This window comes from Trichomycterus rosablanca, chromosome 13 (genome assembly GCF_030014385.1).
Source record: "Trichomycterus rosablanca isolate fTriRos1 chromosome 13, fTriRos1.hap1, whole genome shotgun sequence".
In the NCBI taxonomy this organism is placed as follows: Eukaryota; Metazoa; Chordata; class Actinopteri; order Siluriformes; family Trichomycteridae; genus Trichomycterus; species Trichomycterus rosablanca.
Window position 1 is genome coordinate 10,382,169 of NC_086000.1, and position 21,950 is coordinate 10,404,118.

Genomic DNA, 21,950 nt, shown 5'->3' on the forward strand with positions numbered 1-21,950 from the left:
GCTGATGTTCACAGGGTGGGATCAACCAGACCAGGGTTCGGAGGGGGCGTGTGCCAGTTGCGAAGCTCTTCAGTCAGCAGTGGAGGGTAGTATCGGTAGAGGTGAAGCGTAACGCAACCAGGGTAACTGTGCACTGAGTATCATGTGTCACACTTTAGTGAAGTGTGTAAAATGAAAGTCAATTACTATTTGTGTGCAGGTGAAAATAGCTTCTCTGCTACTGAGGAACTGCATGTAGTAAATAACAAATCATTTAAACCTAATTGCAGAACAGATGTATGGTTAAGTGGTAAAACACATCTCAGATAGGGTTTAAACACATGTTGTCCTATTAATTTATCATAATTAGTTTACAACCCCCTAACACCAGTGGTTAGTCTATTGACTGCTTACGGGCTACTTTTATAGCATCAGTGAGCAGCATCTCTCAGTAAGCCCTCGTAAAATCAATAGTCCACTTACCAATGTATATAACTTCAAGATCAATTTGCTTAGCTTTAGTAACTGTTGCCTTATAAATTTTTTTATGTTGTCCATGTCTCTGAGCAGGATGGAGTCCATGAAAAATGGTTTGTTAGAACTAGAATTAGCAGTTCCCGCTCTACAGTTGACCGCTTCTGCTACTGCTAGTCTGAATAAAGTGGACAGTCATGTTCTACAACTTGAGACCATGTATAAAATGCCTGAGATGTCCTCTCTGAACAAAGTGCTCCTAAAATATGGTAAAAATATCCTCTTTTATATGTCCTCTTTTTTATAACGTGCAAGATCTTTAACACAGTGTAAATCCTGATACACTGTGTTTTGCAGATGAGAACCAGGTTGTACTGGAGATTGGTTCTGATATGAACTCTGAGATTGCAAAACTCACCCCAAACCTGGACAACTATCGCACACAGTTACAGCAATTTATAGATGAAATGCTTGACCAACAGGTGGCCAAAACTGATATGAAGCTGCGTCATATTGTTTCCAAAGGAATAGAGGTATGTATAATAATGCTTATCAAGAGGTAACGAATGATGTCACTAAAACGTATAAATCAAAAGTTGACCAGTTTTGAAGAGAATTATGAATTATAATATTTGCATATGTTGACAGTGTAAACACCAAAGTAAATAACATTAATTTTGAAATCATCATAGTAATAAAACACACTACATTGACTAACAGTATGTGGAGTCCTGATCGTGGATTTGTTGGATGTGCACATCACTTTAAAAGGGGCTTAAGCGCAGCGGTAAAAGGTGGCGCAGCGGTAAAAACACACGCTGCAACCAGAGCTGGGATCTGGCTGAGGCTGAGCGGCCACATGAACAATGATTGACCTGTTGTTCAGATGGGCGGGACTAAGCCGGATATGGGTCTCTCTCTGTCAGACTGCCTCTGCTGGCTGATTAGAGGCACCTACACAGAGATGAGGAAAGAGTGCTCTTAGGGTGTGTCTCTAAGTACACAACGCTAGGTGGCACAACACTCGTCATTGTATGGGTGATAAGATGGTTTGCTGCCCACGTGTCGGAGGGGGCGTGGGGTAACTTCGATCTCCTCGGTTACAGCAGGGATCGGCATAGGCAGAGAGGAAGCATGATGTAACTGGGCAATTGGACGCGGTAAATGGGGAGAAAAGGGGGAGAAAATGCGTTAAAAAAGGGGGGCTTAAAAAAGCTTTCCCCCCAATTTTCTCCCCTAATCTAGTCGTATCCAATTACCCTGATTGCATTATGCTACCCCTCTACCGATACAACCCTCCACTGCTGACTGAGTAGCTTCGCAACTGACACACGCCCCCTCCGACACGTGTGCAACACCAACTGCATATTTTCACCTGCACGAGGCGAGTTCATATCAGCCTTGTGCATGGAGACCCACACCCTGATCAGCATTATTCCTCAACTCTGCGCAGGCGCCATCAATCAGCCAGCAGAGGTCGTAATTGCAACAGTTATAAGGAACCCAGGTCCGGCTTCTCCCACCCTCTGAATAACAGCCAATTGTTGTTCATGTAGCCGCCCAGCCCAGCCGGATGGCAGAGCTAAGATTCAATACGATGTATACGATGTGCTCTGGTGTGCTAGCGTGTTTTACCGCTGCGCCACCTGAACGGCGTGTCAAACGAGTCAAAGTTGAGGATGATGATGTTAAATTTGAATTTGGGGAAAAATTGGAACCGAATGTGGTGAATGTGGTCTTTATGGTCTCTGTAGACACCACAAAATTTTATATTTTATATAATTGATTGTATATAACTCTTAGCAATGGGCGTGGCTGAAACACATGAAAATTTAGTAGAAATCTCTTTAGAATTCTGTGAATCAACGTATTTTTTTTTACATTTGTTAATAAAAATATGTATCTATTTACAGGCAGCTAATATTTGGCTTGAGAAATTTGGAACAGATATTCCATATTTGAAGAGTCTTAGAAGCAGGAGATCACTCTCAGACCTCACTCTGCCCTGTATACCAGAAACATTGTCTCTGAAGTAGTAAGTCATTTATTCTTATTATTACAAATATTTAATACTAATATAATTCAACTTCTTAATAACTTTAACGCATTCATATTGACACACTTGACAATTCTTTAAAAATGCATTAATGCCATTAATTGTAATGAGAATGATACTTTGATGGACCACCTAACCCCATATTAAAACTATCCTAAAACATGTTAAGAAAGGTCACCTTTTGACATAATGCACTGTGATTTAACAAATATACACTTAAATCAGTCACTCAGGTCAGTAAAGGAAAGGCTAATCAGGGTGTGTATTCCTTTTTTTTTTAATCAAAATATTTTTGAGGTCCTGGGTTTGATCCCTAGGTGGGGCGGTCCGTTCTGTGTGGAGTTTGCATGTTCCGGGAGCTCCGGTTTCCTCCCACAGTCCAAAGACTTGTAGGTGGGGTGAATTGGAGATACAAAATTGTCCATGACTGTGTTTGACATTAAACTTGTAAACTGATGAATCTTGTGTAATAAGTAACTACCGTTTCTGTCTTGAATATAACCAAAGTGTGTAAAACATGATCTTAAAATCCTAATAAAGCCGCTCAGGTGTCGCAGCGGTAAAACATGCTAGAACACCAGAGCTGGGCTCTCAATTACATCGTATTTCCGGCTGGGCTGAGCATCCACATGAACAACGATTGGCCTGTTGTTCATATAGGGGTGGGATATTAAGCCGGATAGGGACTCTCTCATGCCTGATGCAACTACGACCTCTGCTCGCTGATTGATGGCGCCTGCACAGAGACGAGGAAAGAGTGCGCTGATCAGGGTGTGTCTCTCCGTACACAGTGCTGATCTGCATATGCACTCGTCAAGTGTAGGTGACAAGATGCATACGGCTGCTGCCCACGTGTTGGAGGATGCGTGGGTTTAGCTTCGTTCTTCTCAATCAGAGCCGGGGTTGGCATTAGTGGAGAGGAACCATGACGCAATCGGCCATCAATCGGGCACCGATATATACAGTATATATATATATATATATATATATACCGATCAGCCATAACATTAAAACCACCTCCTTGTTTCTACACTCACTGTCCATTTTATCAGCTCCACTTACGATATAGGAGCAGTTTGTAGTTTTACAATTACTGACTGTAGTCTATCTGTTTCTCTGCATGCTTTGTTAGCCCTCTTTCTTGCTGTTTTTCAATGGTCAGGACCCCCACAGGACCACCATAGAGTAGGTATTATTTGGGTGGTGGACCATTCTCAGCACTGCAGTGACACTGACATGGTGGTGGTGTGTTAGTGTGTGTTGTGCTGGTATGAGTGGATAAGACACAGCAGCGCTGCTGGAGTTAGTCCACAAACCAAAAATATATCCAGCAAACAGCGCCCTGTGAGCAGCGTCCTGTGACCACTGATGAAGGTCTAGAAGATGACCAACTCAAACAGCAGCAAAAGATGAGCGATCGTCTCTGACTTTACATCTACAAGGTGGACCAACTAGGTAGGAGTGTCTAATAGAGTGGACAGTAATTGGACACTGTATTTAAAAACTCCAGCAGTGCTGCTGTGTCTGATCCACTCATACCAGCACAACACACACTAACACACCACCACCATGTCAGTGTCACTGCAGTGATGAGAATGATCCACCACCCAAATAATACCTGCTCTGTGGTGGTCCTGACATTAAAGAACAGGGTGAAAGCAGGCTAAAACAGTATGTAGAAAAATAGATGGACTACAGTCAGTAGTCGTAGAACTACAAAGTGCTTCTATATGGTAAGTGGAGCTGATAAAATGTACAGTAAGTGTAGAAACAAAGAGGTGGGAGAAACCTTACAAAAATCTATGGCTGTGTCCCAATCATACTGTACTAAATATATGACCAATAATAACATAGCTGTTTATGTCATCATTTATGACCCAATTTAATTTAATTAAGTACTGCCTGCAAAAAAACACTATATTATTGACAGAAATCAAACGTCTTCAAGTGAACACTGCATTAACATCTTTAATATTTATTATTATGATTAATATGTTTCTGTCTTTATGTTTTGTTTCTTTTAGTGACACACAGTTCCTGTACAAATTAAAAAATGGCAAAGTATTCTTTTCTCTGCCTCTTCCTTTCGCTGGAAAATCAACTGAAGATCTAAAACTCCCATCTATGATAGCACTTCCAAGAATTAACGTGCCGTGTCTTGGACTAGATGTGCCAGAAACCAAGCACAAATTACCCCTCATCACCATTCCTGAGAGCCTGGACTTCTCTTTGCCTATGATTGACATGGTCGAGGCTTCTGCTAAAGTAAGCAGCAACCTTGGGACCTGGGAAGGCCTTATCTCAGCTGGCAACTTCACAGTGGATGTTCCCAGCTACATCGCTAAATACAAAATTGCGGCCACCTGTCCTGTGACACTGTTTTCATATGAAGTTGAAGGTATTGTTGGATCATTTATTGTAAAATGTAAGACATAATATGGCTAAAAGTATGTGGACGCCTGCATGTTGGCCGGCATTTAACATGGAGGTGCAGATACTCTTTAAACTGCACTTTAAGAGCATGCTGCAGAGTTCTCGGGTGGTGCAGTGCACTGATGTCACGTAACTCTAATCTGACCACATTTTTCAGTAACGAGTAATCTAACGCGTTACTATTTTCAATCCAGTAATCAGATTAAAGTTACTTATCCAAGTTACTGTGCGTTACTATTTTTGTCATTTTCCTTAGTAAAAAGATATATTTTTGCTTTCTTCTTGCGTCTCCGGAATCGCATACTTAAGGCCTCAGCATACTTCCAGCCGAACGTGCCTTCGCAAGCTTACAAGCTGGCATACTTCTAGCGGTTTCGTTTTGCCTGTCGCATCTGCTCCACAGCTGCAGGTGACGCGGTGACATTTATAATGTAGTGACAACCGAAAAACGATGGCTGTGTCCAAAATCGCATAGTTAAATTAGAGGTAGTGCGCACTGCTTGCCGGTACAGAAGTAAGCTCTTTTAGTATGCAAGTGTGCTGTGTTCGCATACACAAAAAATGCTGCCCAAGCAGTAAATTAGTCGGATATTTTTCGTGTACTGCTTAATAAATGCTTAATGCTTAAAAATGATTCATAACTGCGTACTTTTCAGTATGAAAGTAGTGATTTCGGACGCAGCCCGACGGGGACGTGATGACGTAATATCACCAAAGTCACCATAGTTACAGACTCATTACAAATCCCACTCGCCAAAATTTAGGATATTTATCGTCTTTTTGTTATTTATTTGTCTTAAAAAAAATTTCTTTTATTTAACTTACTTACACTTGTGAACAGAGGACTCTTTTTCCGCTATCTTTCTTGTTTCTTATTCCGCTTCAATTGCCGACGCAGCTCCAGTTGCATTACGGCAGCTGCTGAATGTAACTAATAAAGTAACTTGTAATCTAACTTAGTTACTTTTAAAATCAAGTAATCCATAAAGTAACTAAGTTACTTTTTAAAGGAGTAATCAGTAATCAGTAATCAGATTACTTTTTCAAGGTAACTATGCCATCACTGGTGCAGTGGTAGAACATGCTAGCCCACAATTTCTGATATATTGAGCTTGCTACCTTGAATCTCAGGGGCCGGCTTGTTTGTCTCTCTTGTTTGTGTCCCTTTGTTGGTTTGTTGGGCTTTTTCCGCCAATAGTTTTGCTGCCATCCTCTTAATCAGGTTTTTAGGAATCCTGCCGGTGGTGTGGTACTCTTCTTGTGTATTGTGGTTGGCATTTTTGAGTGTAACTGTTATGAGAGCAACAGTTTTTTGTATTTAAGTGTCCAGTACTGGTGTACTAAGTTTCCATTTCTTGGTTCTTTTATTTATTTTGATTATTTGAATACATATTTCTTCATTTATATATTAAAGTTAGTGTGGTTACTCACTGGTGGATTGAGTAGCTTGCCCAAGTGACAATCCAGCTTGGCTGTATTTCTGCACCAGTCTATCTCTCATTTTCTGGGTTTTTGGGTGATCTCTAATTACACTTCTGTAAAGTAATTGTTTGCCTTGTTTAGTTTTGTTTTCCTTAAATATCACTGGGAGTTCAGTCATACTGTTCTTGAGTTCGCTAGCCCTTGCTATTCTGTAATATCGCTTTAGGCTTCAGCTTATGGTTTGGTCATGGTCTGTGTTTATTGGAAGTTTTAGTATGTTTTTTATTTGCTTAGCCATTATTTCTCATCTTTCATTTTATGGCTATTTAGCCACTTAACTTGTTCTACCTTGTACCCTTTGATTTGATTCATTCATTTAACATTCAATTCTTTAAATGTGGAGTTACACCAAGTTAGGGCTGCCGCGATTGGTCGACCTAGTTGATGCTTATGGATGATCCTTTTTAATTTCTACAATGTTTCCATTCATATAAGCATTCATATGATTTCCCTCAGCACTACTTGCATGACCTAAGTCGTATTTGGTCGAGTCACTGGTTGCCTTAAAAAACGCCGTCTGCAGCAGAGTCAGAGGCCGATTGTAGGGAGCTTTCAAAGAAGAGCTCAAAGTTTTCCAAGACCCAAATTATCAAAAGTTTGGTGATACTTAAAACTTATACAAAAAAGTGGTTTGTACACTGTGCAAAGCTTGATGGTATCACAGCAGCACTAGCACGATGTTGCACATCTATATTGTTTCAACTTCTTAATTGCGGAGATCCTAGAATACCGTATTCCTTAGCGAGTTCAGTTGGGGCACATTCACACACGCCGCACACTTTCTCTGTTGGGCTTGCGATTTTTGCGGCTATCAAAGCGCAAAAAGCTTCTCGTAAAACAATTACCATTTTGTTTATATTGCTTAGAATGTAAAGTAATTTTTGAGTAAATGTGTAGGTTAGAATCTGGACTCATTCTGTCGTTACTGTACGTTGGACTTGATGAGACGTGCCTACCTCTATTTTATTTCTGCTGCTATAAGTTTTAGCACACTGCTTTGTGTACGGAATGCCATAAACACATGTTGCACTAGTTTTAATATGGAACACTTGAGAAGGTGATAATATGGACATAAACCCTGTTTACATTTAGTTTTGTGCCATATTATTATGCCATTCAGTTTGTTGTTAAAATAAAAGAAGCTTAAATGAGATTCTAAATTACATTTTTTGAAGAAAAATTAATTGTTAGATTAATCGATTAATCAATAAATTAGTCTATAGATTAATTGATAGAAAAATAGTCGTTAGTGGCAGCTCTACACCAGGTGCTTTCATCAAGCAGCGCTCAGCGCCCTATGACAGAGTGGATTTTTTTAAGAAGTTCAGGTCAGGCGTCCAAGTGCTCTTGGCCATATTGTGTATTCCTCTTCTCTTTTTCTTATTCCTCTCTTTATCATTTTATAAAACATACACTATGCAAATTAAATAACACATTTTTGTTTTATATAGGTATGGCCATGATTGGTGGCACTTTGGATGACACCCTTAAATATCATCTGAATGGCTCCTTACACCACAGTTTCCTTGATGCCAGCTTCAGTATCGTGAAAAGCATTGATGCTTTTGAAAAACTAAGGATAAATTACAAGGCTGAAGCAACAGGTCCATGTGGGCTCCAAACCTCCCTAATCTGTTCTACACAGGCTCACTATACTGGCAGTGAAATCACTTCAGATACAAATGTAGACAGTGTCTTCAAAATCGGACCCCTGTTTGCCAACACTGCATATACTAAATCAATCAACATCGATTTAAAGGAAGGAGAAGGAAAAGCAGAGTCCACTTTGAGTTTTGATTCCACAATGTTTAAGAGTCAAACTGTCACCCAGGTAGAATATGACGATAAAGAGTTATCCATTGTGTCCAAAACAAATTCAGAAAATGATGTTCTGATGCATGTAGCTGAACTGAAGTGCAAGGATGGCAAGTTGTCTTTGAAGTCAGATGCTAATGCCAAAGCACCTGGAAAAGCCATTCGCCTTCAAACCAACCTCAATTTGGCAAAAGATAAAGCAAACTTCAGAGTTGAGACCCAGGCAAATGATGGACCTACTCGAGCATTTTCACTTCTTATGGGATCTCTGAATGGTGATGGACTTGAAGTAAACATAGATGGCTCTCTAAACCTAGAGAATAAACGTGGAGCACACAAAGGTACACTTACTGTGGGAAGGAATGGCTTGGCTACAAGTTGCACAACAACACTTCTGTGTAGCTCGATGACATTTGAAAAAACCTTCAATGCTGGAATTGATAGAACTGGAGCCTCCATGTCTCTTATGGCTAAAGGATCATCGCAGGTCAGTACGGGTGAGCTTAATGTGGAGGGCAAGATCTCCGAGAATGGAGTTAACTTAAACAGCATTTTTAAAGGCACCGCTTTTAGCAGTGATGCAAGAAGCACCATGAACTTGGCTCTAAATAAGCAGGGCTTGACTTTCTTCAACACCATGATGGGAACTTTGGGAAAAATGAGAACTGAAAGCACACACACTCTGGATGTAACTCTGTGGACCCTGGGATTCCAGTCCAAGATAGACGCTTTGATCTGTGATGGTGCATCCTACAACCATGATGTCAAGGTTAACTTGAAACCTTTTGTTGCTTCTTTGAACTCAAACTGTAAACTTGATGTGTTTGATCTCACACTAAAGAAAGAAGGTAACCTTAAGATGGAGCCATTTAAGATAGACGCAACTGGAAGCATTACTGGAAAATATAAGCAAGACAATACCATTAAGACGACTTGTGGATTCAGTTTAATCGACTTGTCTGGGTCAATGAAATGTGACTCAACTGGAGAAGTCCTAGATTCACAGATCAGCCATAACTTTGACCTGGAATTTGCTGGATTGGCGTCTGTTTTGAAAAGTGAAACCCGTTTAAATTCCAGAGATTTGCGTCTTGAGAATACAATCCGCACGATGGCCATGCCATTTAGCCTCACTATCGATGCCATTCTTAATAGTGATGGTTCAGTTAATTTCTGCGGTAAGCACAGTGGTCAACTATATAGCAAGTTCCTCTTAAAGGCAGAACCTTTTGCAATCGCTAAGTCCCATGACTGGAGAGCCTCTGCCACAATCAAGTTGCCAAATGGTAACATAGCTGAAACTCAGATTGAAAACAAATGTGATGGCTTGTTGATGCCCAATGAGCAGTCTATGTCATGGAAATTGAAGTCCAAGCTAAATAACCATGCATACAACCAAGATGTCAGTATTTACAACAAAGAAATGGATATGGGAGCTCAGCTGTCTGGAGTGCTCCTAACAAATCTGTTCAACAAAGCAGCAGACTCTATTGATGTTTCTTTGGACAATCAAGAATTCAGTGTCTTTGGTTCCATCAAGTATGATAAAAACAAAGACTGCCATATGATTGATTTACCCTTTATTGAAAGTCTTCCAGTTGCCCTTGAGAAGATGAAAACCTCAATCGTAAGCATGCTCGAATCTCTTCAGAAGCACCTTAATGGGTTAGATCTCAATTATTTGGTCAGGCAATTTAAAGAGAACTTGGATAAATTCCCCAAAAAGGTTGGTGATTTCATAGAGGATCTTGACCTTGAAAACAAATTAAACATGGCCAAAGATGTGGTGGTGTCTTTAGCGCAAGACTATGCTGTTAACTTAGATGACTTAGAAGCATCTATGGAAAACTTAAAGACTGATTTAGAAAAAGCCTTAATTGATCTGGCAACCAAAATAAGGGACCTGAAAGCTCAAATCAAAGATTTTATTCAAAGTGGATCTTGGACCGACATTTTAAAAACTATTGGAGATGAACTTAAAGCTTTTGATACAAGAAATCATATAACAAGCACAATCCTAGAAATCATCAGTGCTATTGAAGATGTAATTGGACAAATTGATCTGCAAAAACTACATGATAGTAGCATGGACTGGTTAAAAAAACTTGACGCTGAGTATGACATCAGAGCAAAGATCCAAGACAAAATAAGTGAACTAAAGGAAGCCGTGGAGAACTTTGATATTACAAAGTTTATTCAGGATGTAATAGACTATTTAAGCTCGGCTGATTTGGCTATGTACCTGGAACAGTTGTCAGACCACATCCCCTCAGATGAGATTAAAAAAGTCATCGATTCCATTAAGGATGTTGTTTTTAACTGGATTGAGGAATATGAAGTTGTGGAAAAACTTAATTATGTTTACTCAATAATAAGCAACCTGTTTCAAAAATATGAAATTGAAAAGAGGATGGAAGATTTTGTTAAACTGGTAAAGAATCTTTTTGAACAGTACAAAATCCAGGAGACTGTGGAGGCAGTAGTAGATACTTTAAAATCTATTCCAACTGAATATTATTCAGACAGGTTTATGACACTCCTGAACTCTGCTGTTAGTAAATTAAAATCATTCGACATTAAGAAAAACCTGGACGATCTAAATGACTATATTCAAATGATTATCAAGAAAATAAAAGATTTTGATTACGATAAATTTGTCGATGAAGCCAATAAGAAAATCAGCCAATTTATAGATTTTGTTAATGAACAAATACAGATCTATGAAATTCCACAGAAGATTGAAGCTTCCAGAGAGTTTCTTAGAAAGATGCAGGAATCTGTTTACAATTATATTGAGCAATTAAAAAATACCAAAGTAGCTGAGCTGTACAGGATACTTAAGGGGGTTATAGACACCACAGCTTACAAGGATATTAAACTGAAGATTCAGGATATGCTTGAAGATTTGAGACAGAGAATCAATGACATGGATATCGGCGATGAAATAGAAGTTTATTTACAGCGGGCAAGTGAATCCTACACCAATATGATTGCCTTCATCTCATCTAAGTTCAAAAACTTCATTGAACTAATTCGCAATATATGTGATGAACAAGAAATCCTTGATAATATCCTCCAAGCTGTGGAAGGATTTCTCAGTTCTCTCAAGATGGCAGGAATTGAAACACCAGCTTTTACTCTGCCATTCACTTCACTCGAAGTTCCTAATTTTAAAATAAACATGGCTAGTCTTCAAGATATCACTATTCCATCAGTGATAACAGTGCCAGAATTCAAGATTCTGGACTGTATTGAAGTTCCATCCATCACTATTGACTTTGAAATGATTAAACAGAAGATAATTGAATTCATCGATCACATTAGAGACCTTGAAATTCCTGAGCTTGATCCCGAGGACACCTTTGGTGACTTAAGAGTGCTTTATTTGTTCGACCTGCCAGATTTTACCTTTCTGGAGTTCAAGCTTGTTGATATGAAGTTCCCAGACATAAATATACCAAAACTCAATGTCCAGGATTTCGAGATCACCATGTTGCCGATCCCTGAGGTCAAACTGCCAAAAATTCAATTTAAACCATGCATACCAGCTTTTGGGAAGCTGTCTGGACAACTTCAATTCAACTCCCCACACTACACAATGAAGACAGTGGCAGAAATTCAAAATACAACTGTCAAAAGCTCGGATCCACAGTTCAAAGCTACGCTGAACTCACAGGCCAAATCGACTATAGATTTTCTTGGCTATTCGCTGGATGCGATGCTTCAAATCGCATGCCCTAAAAAGAAGAAAATGGTCATTAGTGAAACAATGAAAGTCACCCACGTAGGTTTTAATATCGATCATGAAGGTTCTCTTGTTTTTAGTGGACCATCAGCTGAGGCGAAAGTGAAGACATCTGCTAAAGCAACAACAGAACCATACAAAGCTGATTTATCCAATGAAATAGGAGTTGCTCTAAAGGATGGAATATCATTGACCATGGATACAACTTATAACCATAAGCTAAATATTGCCTGTCTGGACTTCTCAAATGAGGCAACATTTAGAAAAACTGCTAAGGCTCAATTTGAGTCTGGAACCATTTCATTGACCTGTAAAAATGTGGGAGATTTTAAATGGTCATATAATGACCTCACTGATGAAGGCATACACAAGAGCAATCTAGAGTTCAGTGTCAACACTGGCACTGCAAAGCTCACGATGGACGGTGAAACTAACAGCAAACTCTTTAAAATAAAAAAATCACTCAATGCTGAATCTGTCCTTCTGAGTCACATTAAAATCGATGCCAGTGCTGAGACTGAGACTCCGTTTATAAAGAAAAGTGTCATGAGACTTACAGGAACGGCTCAAACGGAGGGTCTCAAAATTGAACTGACGGCCTCACACGATGCAGAACTGACTGGAAAAGTCAGTGGAACCCTGTCAAATTCTTGTGACTTTTTGGCGCAACCGTTTGAGATTGCCCTTGACTGCAAAAATAAAGGGAATTCAAAGATAACCCTGCCCCTTAAACTAACTGGAAAGATCGATCTTCAGCATGATTACAAGCTGATTTTTAACTCTAAAAAACAGCACACGTCTTGCGTGGCTCTGGCTCGCTTCAACCAGTATAAATACAACCACAACTTCACGTTAGAAAACAATGAAATGGGTGCAGGGATCTACGCATCAGTCGACGGTGAGGCCAATCTTGACTTTTTGACTGTCCCGCTAAATATCCCAGAGATGACTGTGCCATACTTTGAAATCAAAACTCCTAAGATCACAGGTTTTTCTTTGTGGAATGATTTGTGTCTGAAAGATCTACTGACCAGTCCTCAACAATCCTTTGATATTGACTTTAAGCTGCATTATCAAAAAAACCCTGAAAAACACACATTAGACCTGGATCTTGAGCCTTTCTACAACTTTATTAATGACAACGCTAAGAACCTAGGAGTACACTTTGAACATGGACGGGATGCAATCGTTGATGCCTTAACAAGCTCTTATAACAAAGCCAGGTCTCAGTTTGAAAAATACAACATTGATACATCCAACCAGCCTCCAAGATATTTCACTGTCCCTGGATACACTATTCCTTTTCTGAATATCGAAGTTTCAGCATTTAGAGCGGAGTTGCCAGCGGTTGGCTTTTTCATGCCCAAAGAGCTCAGCACACCAAGCTTCAAACTTCCTATCCTGTGTTTCTCAGTGCCCTCGTATACTCTTGTACTTCCATCTCTAGGGTTACCAGTATTAAATGTTCCTAAAACACTAAAAAAATTGAAGCTACCCACGTTCACATTACCAGAGATTCAAAACAGCATCATGATACCTGCTTTAGGCAACTTGACCTACGACTTCACATTCAAATCACCCGTGATTACCGTCAGCTCTAACGGCGGCTTGTACAATCAGTCAGACCTTGTCATCAAACTGGGTGCAACGTCTACCTCTGTATTTGACCTCCTTAAAGGCAAACTCGATGGTACCACGAGCATTACCAAAAAGAGGTGTCTGAAGGTGGCCACGACGCTGTCACTGGAACACAAGAATGCAGAATATAATCATGACAGCAGTTTCAGCCTTACAAAGAGAAATATTGAGACCTCCTGGGCAAATGTCTTCAAGGTCAAACTGCCTGTTTTTACAATGGAGTTGAATCAGCAACTCAGTGGAAATACTAAGACCAAGCCTAACATTGCTTCAAATCTAAAACTTCAATACACCTATCGTCTCCCACTATTAAAAGCAGAAGGAAAGGGAAACATGGAGCATGCCCTTTCGCTTGAGACACTGCTAACTCATTTCTCTCTGGAGAGTATTTTAAAAGGTAAGACTGATGGGAAATTTCAAGAGACTGGACGGTTTTCTGATTCTTTTAACAATGAAGCAACGATATACCTGAATATCAATGGTCTCCGTTCCACTGTGAAAACAGACATAACCTCTGATGGAGACTACAAAAAGAACAAAATCTGGAATTTAGACATTACTAAGAACTTTGAACTTGAGGCTTCTCTTAAACGTATTTATGCTACAATAACTTACACAAGCAACAACAAGGTCAATACTGCATCATTCTCGACCAATGGAAAGCACTTAGTGTCAGGTTTGTTTGAATTTGTTCCACTGACGACGCTGTCTTCTCATTTCGTTATTGATATATCGCAACCATCCAGCCTTGGTTTTGCAGGACTAGCTGAGAACATGGATCTTGCTATCTCTTTGGACAAACAGAAGTTCGTTTGGAATTGCACACAAAAACTAGGATCTGTTAAACATTTCAGTGACCTTTTGCTATCCAACGATGTATCCGAGATTCGCATGGAGTATACAAAATTACTTTTAGGTTATGTTGCATTCCTGAAGTCTATCAAATTGCCTGTGTATCAGAAATCTCTGTGGGATGTGTTGAAGTTTGATGAGACCACCAGCACCGATCAATTACAGTCCTTTAGCTTTGCTACTCACTGGGTATATACCAAGAGTATGGATGGAATACTCTTGACACTACCTTCAAAAGTGTTTGATAAAGGACTCACATTTAAAATTCCAGTATTTACAATACCAGCACCCAACTGGCTAAAACAGATTCCACATATTCTTAAAGATATTGACAAGCGACTTGAAAATGCAGATGTACCTGACTCTATCACTATCCCACCTGCCATCACTATTCCATCTTTTAATCTACCTTTCACCAGCTTACAAGTGCCATCTTTTACAATAGATCCAAAGAGTCTGAAAATCCCAAATGTCATCAAAACAAACTCATTCGACATAACTCTGCCGGCTCTACCAAAGGTCAAAGTTCCCAGCATTGAAATAAGCACAAAATATTTGAAGGACAAAATGGCTCTTCTGTTTTTTAAGTTCCCAAAATACGAGATAACCATCTCACCACTTACCCTGCCTAAATCTTTCACCATTGGTGAGCACACTATCAGTCTGGATGACATCATCAAAAGTGTGTGTAACTTCGAGATGCCAGCCATAACCATCCCTGAACAGAAACTTGAGATCCCAGAGATCTCCCTCCACCTACCAGTCGGTGTGTTTATTCCAGCGTTCGGTGCCCTCTCCACTACTGTGAAAGTTTCCTCCCCGATTTATAACAAAACAATGACAGCAAAAATGGAGAATAAGGCGCCAGGATTTGTGTACACACTCAAGTCCAACTGTATTTCCACCATGACCTTCTTGGTGTATGACTTGGAAGGTAATATGTTTTATTATTTATTTAAACTGCATTTTGTTTAGTTGTTGTGGTTCACATACAGTTAAATTCTTTGAATAACCATTTATAGGACATGCATATCATGGCAAATACACTAGCACACTAGAGCTGGGATTTCGAATACATTGTATCAAATCTCAGCTCTGCCATCCGACTGGGCTGGGCGGCCATATGAACAACGTTTGGCTTTTGTTTATCCAGGAAAGGTAAATGCCGGATAGGGACCTCATAACTGATGCAATTACGACCTCTGCTGACTGATTGATGGCTTCTGCACAGAATAGAGGAATAATACTGATCAGTGTGTGGCTCTCCGTGCACAAGGCTGATCGGCATATGAACTTGCCTCGTGCAGGTGAAAAGATGCAGCCGGCTACTGCACACATTTCGGAGGAAGCGTGTGTCAGTTCGCTCTCCAGTAGAGAGGAAGCATAACAAATATATACAGTGTATCACAAAAGTGAGTACACCCCTCACATTTCTGCAAATATTTCATTATATCTTTTCATGGGACAACACTATAGACATGAAACTTGGATATAACTTAGAGTAGTCAGTGTACAACTTGTATAGCAGTGTAGATTTACTGTCTTCTGAAAATAACTCAACACACAGCCATTAATGTCTAAATGGCTGGCAACATAAGTGAGTACACCCCACAGTGAACATGTCCAAATTGTGCCCAAAGTGTCAATATTTTGTGTGACCACCATTATTATCCAGCACTGCCTTAACCCTCCTGGGCATGGAATTCACCAGAGCTGCACAGGTTGCTACTGGAATCCTCTTCCACTCCTCCATGATGACATCACGGAGCTGGTGGATGTTAGACACCTTGAACTCCTCCACCTTCCACTTGAGGATGCGCCACAGGTGCTCAATTGGGTTTAGTCCATCACCTTTACCTTCAGCTTCCTCAGCAAGGCAGTTGTCATCTTGGAGGTTGTGTTTGGGGTCGTTATCCTGTTGGAAAACTGCCATGAGGCCCAGTTTTCGAAGGGAGGGGATCATGCTCTGTTTCAGAATGTCACAGTACATGTTGGAATTCATGTTTCCCTCAATGAACTGCAGCTCCCCAGTGCCAGCAACACTCATGCAGCCCAAGACCATGATGCTACCACCACCATGCTTGACTGTAGGCAAGATACAGTTGTCTTGGTACTTCTCACCAGGGCGCCGCCACACATGCTGGACACCATCTGAGCCAAACAAGTTTATCTTGGTCTCGTCAGACCACAGGGCATTCCAGTAATCCATGTTCTTGGACTGCTTGTCTTCAGCAAACTGTTTGCGGGCTTTCTTGTGCGTCAGCTTCCTTCTGGGATGACGACCATGCAGACTGAGTTGATGCAGTGTGCGGCGTATGGTCTGAGCACTGACAGGCTGACCTCCCACGTCTTCAACCTCTGCAGCAATGCTGGCAGCACTCATGTGTCTATTTTTTAAAGCCAACCTCTGGATATGACGCCGAACACGTGGACTCAACTTCTTTGGTCGACCCTGGCGAAGCCTGTTCCGAGTGGAACCTGTCCTGGAAAACCGCTGTATGACCTTGGCCACCATGCTGTAGCTCAGTTTCAGGGTGTTAGCAATCTTCTTATAGCCCAGGCCATCTTTGTGGAGAGCAACAATTCTATTTCTCACATCCTCAGAGAGTTCTTTGCCATGAGGTGCCATGTTGAATATCCAGTGGCCAGTATGAGAGAATTGTACCCAAAACACCAAATTTAACAGCCCTGCTCCCCATTTACACCTGGGACCTTGACACATGACACCAGGGAGGGACGACGACACATTTGGGCACAATTTGGACATGTTCACTGTGGGGTGTACTCACTTATGTTGCCAGCTATTTAGACATTAATGGCTGTGTGTTGAGTTATTTTCAGAAGACAGTAAATCTACACTGCTATACAAGCTGTACACTGACTACTCTAAGTTATATCCAAGTTTCATGTCTATAGTGTTGTTCCATGAAAAGATATAATGAAATATTTGCAGAAATGTGAGGGGTGTACTCACTTTTGTGATACACTGTATATTATAGGTTTTGGCTGAAAGTTAAAATGTCTAATTTTGTATCATGGTCTCCTAATTTCTCAGTAGTGATTTTGAGGCTGGTGACTTATCTGTGCTCCTATAAGTAAGGATACTTCAACTGTACCTGTTACAAATTGCGTGGAACAGTGGTCTATTTGCAAAAAGAGACAAAGAGAGGGTTTTCTTCTCAACCTTGGCAAAAATAAATTTAATCCATAAACCATGAGCGATATGGTGCTAATTTCAAGGCAGTGGCTTCTTTATTGCTAAGCATCCTCTATGCCCATGGCAACCTGAAGCTTGCTTGACTGTGGACAGCTTCACCTGTGTACCAACAGCTTCTAAATGATGACAGACCTCAAGACCTTATTTTTAGTAGTTTTTGGATTACCAGAAAGCCCAAACTAATTTTCTTTTCAGCCCTAGGTGAGATCACTATTCCATTTACTTGGGTGCAGTTAAACTGGCATTATTTATGAGATGTTACCAGTCATTATCATTAACTTAGAAATATTTACAATATTAATACTTATTTTTGGTTTCAATCATTCAGTCTTAAAAAAGTTGTAAAATACCATGACTACCATGGCATGCAGGTTCCTTCCTGTTCCCGCAAGTTTCCACTATTAAATACCGTTCTGCCACTTCTTTTTTAGCTGTTGCCAGAGTTTCCCTTGATAATGGAGCCTTAAATTTGGATGGAAAGTGTACCCTGTCCCACAATGATTTGAAGGTGAACTGGAAGCATGACCTCCAAAAGAGTTTGAGGTACTATATGTGTGTGTGTGTGTGTGTGTGTGTGTGTGTGTGCATAATGCATATGTGTTCAAAACACAGCAAATCTTTAATAGTTTATCTGTTAAGTTTTTTTTTCATGTTTCATTTTCATCAACTGCTTTAAATGGGTTTTTTTTGCAGTAATTTCATCAATTTATTAAATTTGTATATAGCTTAAGTATGTACACTGTCATTTTAACAAGATGATATCACCACTTTTTCTTCTTTTTTTCCTTGGCCTTTTGTCCCGTTTGGTTGCGGGGTCGACTCTCTGCGGATCATGGTCTGCACTTGATTTGGAAAATTTTTACGCCGGATGCCCTTCCTGACACAACCCTCCCTATTTTATCCGGGCTTGGGACCGGCACTACAATGCACTGGTTTGTGCATCTAGCGGCTAGGTATCTATAGGACAATTCAGTGTTTTCAATTAGCAATTAGCCTGGTGGCATGTTTTTGGACTGTGGGAGGAAACCGGAGCACCCAGAGGAAAGAGGCTACCCATTAAGCCACCGTGCCGCCCAAGATAATATCACCACTAAAATGCCATAATAGTGATATTAAACAGTGATATTGAATCTAATACATAATATTAAAATATATATTATAAGATTATATAATAAATATATAATATAAATTTAATACAATAAAATAATAAAAAAAGGAAGATCCATCGCACCTTTTATCAGCCGGCAAGCAAGTAGTGAGATGAATATTCATATACGAGGGTTCTTCAAAAAGTTTCCGCACTTTTTACAACTCTATTTATTAAGAATTTCAAAAACAAATGTCACGTTGATTTTTTAACGGTGGTGTGGTGGTGTGTTAGTGTGTGTTGTGCTGGTATGAGTGGATCAGACACAGCAGCGCTGCTGGAGTTTTTAAATGCCATGACTTAACATGACAAGAGAGACGAGAGACGAGAGACGAGAGACCAGAGACCAGAGACCAGAGACCAGAGACCAGAGACCAGAGACCAGAGACACACAGAGCCAAACCAAAATAGTAGTCCAATAGTTCCCAAAGTCTGAGGAGAAGCTGCCTCCTTAAATATCCCAGGCTTCTCCTCCCAGACGAGGTGCAGCTGCCAGCAATTAGCAGCCCAGGACCAATCCTGACGCTTGAGGCTCAGAGCTCTCTCTGACTGAATGTGCTCACAGAGAGGGGGGGCGTGGCACATAGGAGCACAGTGTTACAGTGAAAGTGACAACACCTGTAACCTTGACTTGTTTTGAGTTATGAGATTTGCAGTATGACTGTTGTTTGGTATTTGTTGGTGATGAAAAGAAGGCTGGTCTATAGAATCCACAATTAATGCCAACTTCAGTGGTTATAGAGTTTGAAACCCCCGCTGTTAAAAAAGTAACGTTTACTCTGAGTACATTTTAAATGAGTTACTTTTTACTTGAGTAGATTTTTAGACTAGTAACTTTACTCGTACTTAAGTAAAAATTCATTAAAGTAATAGTACTTTTAATTGAGTACAATATTTAAGTACTCTTTCCACCTCTGGAATTAATAAATCACAGATTCGGCTTCTTATTGTATTTTTGCAAATGTCTCAACTGTTTTTGTGTGTATATGTATAGTGTCACTGCATTGCATACAGCATGTCTTTTTGAGGCAATACACTACATATTTTACACACCAAATGTACACCTAATCAATTTTCTTTTTGTAAAATGTTACCTTTTATAGGTAAATTTATGCATGACATGACTACGTAATAATTGTTTTTATTAAAAGATACTACATTTGAAAAAATAAATGCATGTTCTGTCAATTACAAATGTATTTTTTATTACTGGTGGACAGTGAGGCAGCCAAAAAAATTGTCTCTGATGTTTTATCTTCCTTTTACAGAGTAAAACGAGAGGAACCTTCTGCTTCAAGGTAACGACTTATGATCAGAATTAGTTTTCATACTGAACTTTAAGCTAGTAATGTAAACACAAACTAAATCACGTGTTTTGTATTTGTATTTATAGGCCCCACAGACACACTCTGGATATTGATGTTATTAGCCAAACATTTGCGGATATAAAATTCCACTTTGCCTCCCACAGCAACGGTATCACATCTTCAGTCTCCTCACCTGCTGGCTTTGTTGGATTCCAGTTTACAAAGAGATCAAACTCCCAATATTATGGGAAATTCTTTACCCGAACCTTGGTAAGATAATATATATCTCATGTGTGTTTAAAGTGTTTTTAGGATTCAGTAGCAAAATGGATGTGATAAATAAGATAAGACAATAATTGCAGAAGGGCAGCATCACAGCATATTTACATTTCTATAAATAAATTAACAGTTTACTGTCCATTTACAAATGTAATTAGATCAGAATTAAACATGCCCAAAGTCTCAGGGGCCACATGCCTCCCACTGACAGATTTTAAGTGACTTATAGCTTCTCACGTAGAATACTTTCACAGGTGGCACCACTAGCAATGTGCAGCACTAAACTCATTAGCTATCGAGCCTTCACTACACTTAAGTGTATCATCTCAGGTGTTTAGGTTCAAATCTCAGCTGGGTGCCTACACGCTGGGATGATTTGTGAATGTCTGCCGCAGACATGATCGGCTATGGTGGGGGGATGGTGGCGAAGGATTCCTCATCACTGCTGCAATTGCGACCTCTGCTGGCGGGTCAATGGTGCCTGCGCAGGTACGGAGAATAAAGGAGATCAGTGTGTGACTCTCCATAAGCAATACTGATCCCACTTTGTGCTGGTGAAAATAAGCAGTTGGTAATAGCACACGTGTTGCAGGGGTGTGTGTTAGGTACAGACCTCCTCGGACATGGTAGGGGTCTGCAGAAATGATGGCGAAGAATTGGATAACTAGATTGAAAGAAAAAAAGAAAAAATGCATAAATAAATGCTAAACGCAAGAAACAAAAACCTAAACCCTAAGCTAACACATGTAACCTGACTAACACAAGACATGAACTAGACTAAACACTAAACTAAACTTCTAAACATGTACAAGAGTATAACCAAGAGCACGGACTAACAGACAAGAGCACGGACTAACAGACAAGAGCACAGACTAACAGACAAGAGCACGGACTAACAGACAAGAGCACGGACTAACAGACAAGAGCATGGACTAAGACAAGAGCACAAACTAACAGACAAGAGCACAGACTAACAGACAAGAGCACAGACTAACAGACAAGAGCACGGACTAACAGACAAGAGCACGGACTAACACAAGAGCACAGACTAACAGACAAGAGCACGGACTAACAGACAAGAGCACAGACTAACAGACAAGAGCACGGACTAACAGACAAGAGCACGGACTAACAGACAAGAGCACGGACTAACAGACAAGAGCATGGACTAAGACAAGAGCACAAACTAACAGACAAGAGCACAGACTAACAGACAAGAGCACGGACTAACAGACAAGAGCACGGACTAACAGACAAGAGCACGGACTAACACAAGAGCACAGACTAACAGACAAGAGCACGGACTAACAGATAAGAGCACAAACTAACAGACAAGAGCACAGACTAACAGACAAGAGCACGGACTAACAGACAAGAGCACGGACTACCAGACATACCAAACCAAAGTCAAATTAAAAATAGTCTCCAAAGACTGTTCCCAAGCGGCCATTTTAAATTCCATGAGTTTATTACCTCAGACGAGGTGCAGCTGTGGGTAATTAGCCGGAGACCAATCACAGTGAGGG

General features: G+C 40.2%; 1 protein-coding gene across 1 annotated transcript in view; it reads left to right on the plus strand.

Moving 5' to 3' along the window:
• apoba (apolipoprotein Ba) overlaps nucleotides 1-21,950 on the plus strand; it is a 50,346-nt gene that overhangs the window by 26,623 nt on the left and 1,773 nt on the right. Inside the window, exons 21-28 of the mRNA XM_063008023.1 lie at nucleotides 550-722; nucleotides 811-986; nucleotides 2,367-2,488; nucleotides 4,534-4,907; nucleotides 7,876-15,408; nucleotides 18,123-18,234; nucleotides 20,107-20,136; nucleotides 20,232-20,415. Of these exons, the coding sequence (XP_062864093.1) occupies nucleotides 550-722; nucleotides 811-986; nucleotides 2,367-2,488; nucleotides 4,534-4,907; nucleotides 7,876-15,408; nucleotides 18,123-18,234; nucleotides 20,107-20,136; nucleotides 20,232-20,415 (8,704 nt within the window). The remainder of the gene's footprint in view (nucleotides 1-549; nucleotides 723-810; nucleotides 987-2,366; nucleotides 2,489-4,533; nucleotides 4,908-7,875; nucleotides 15,409-18,122; nucleotides 18,235-20,106; nucleotides 20,137-20,231; nucleotides 20,416-21,950) is intronic.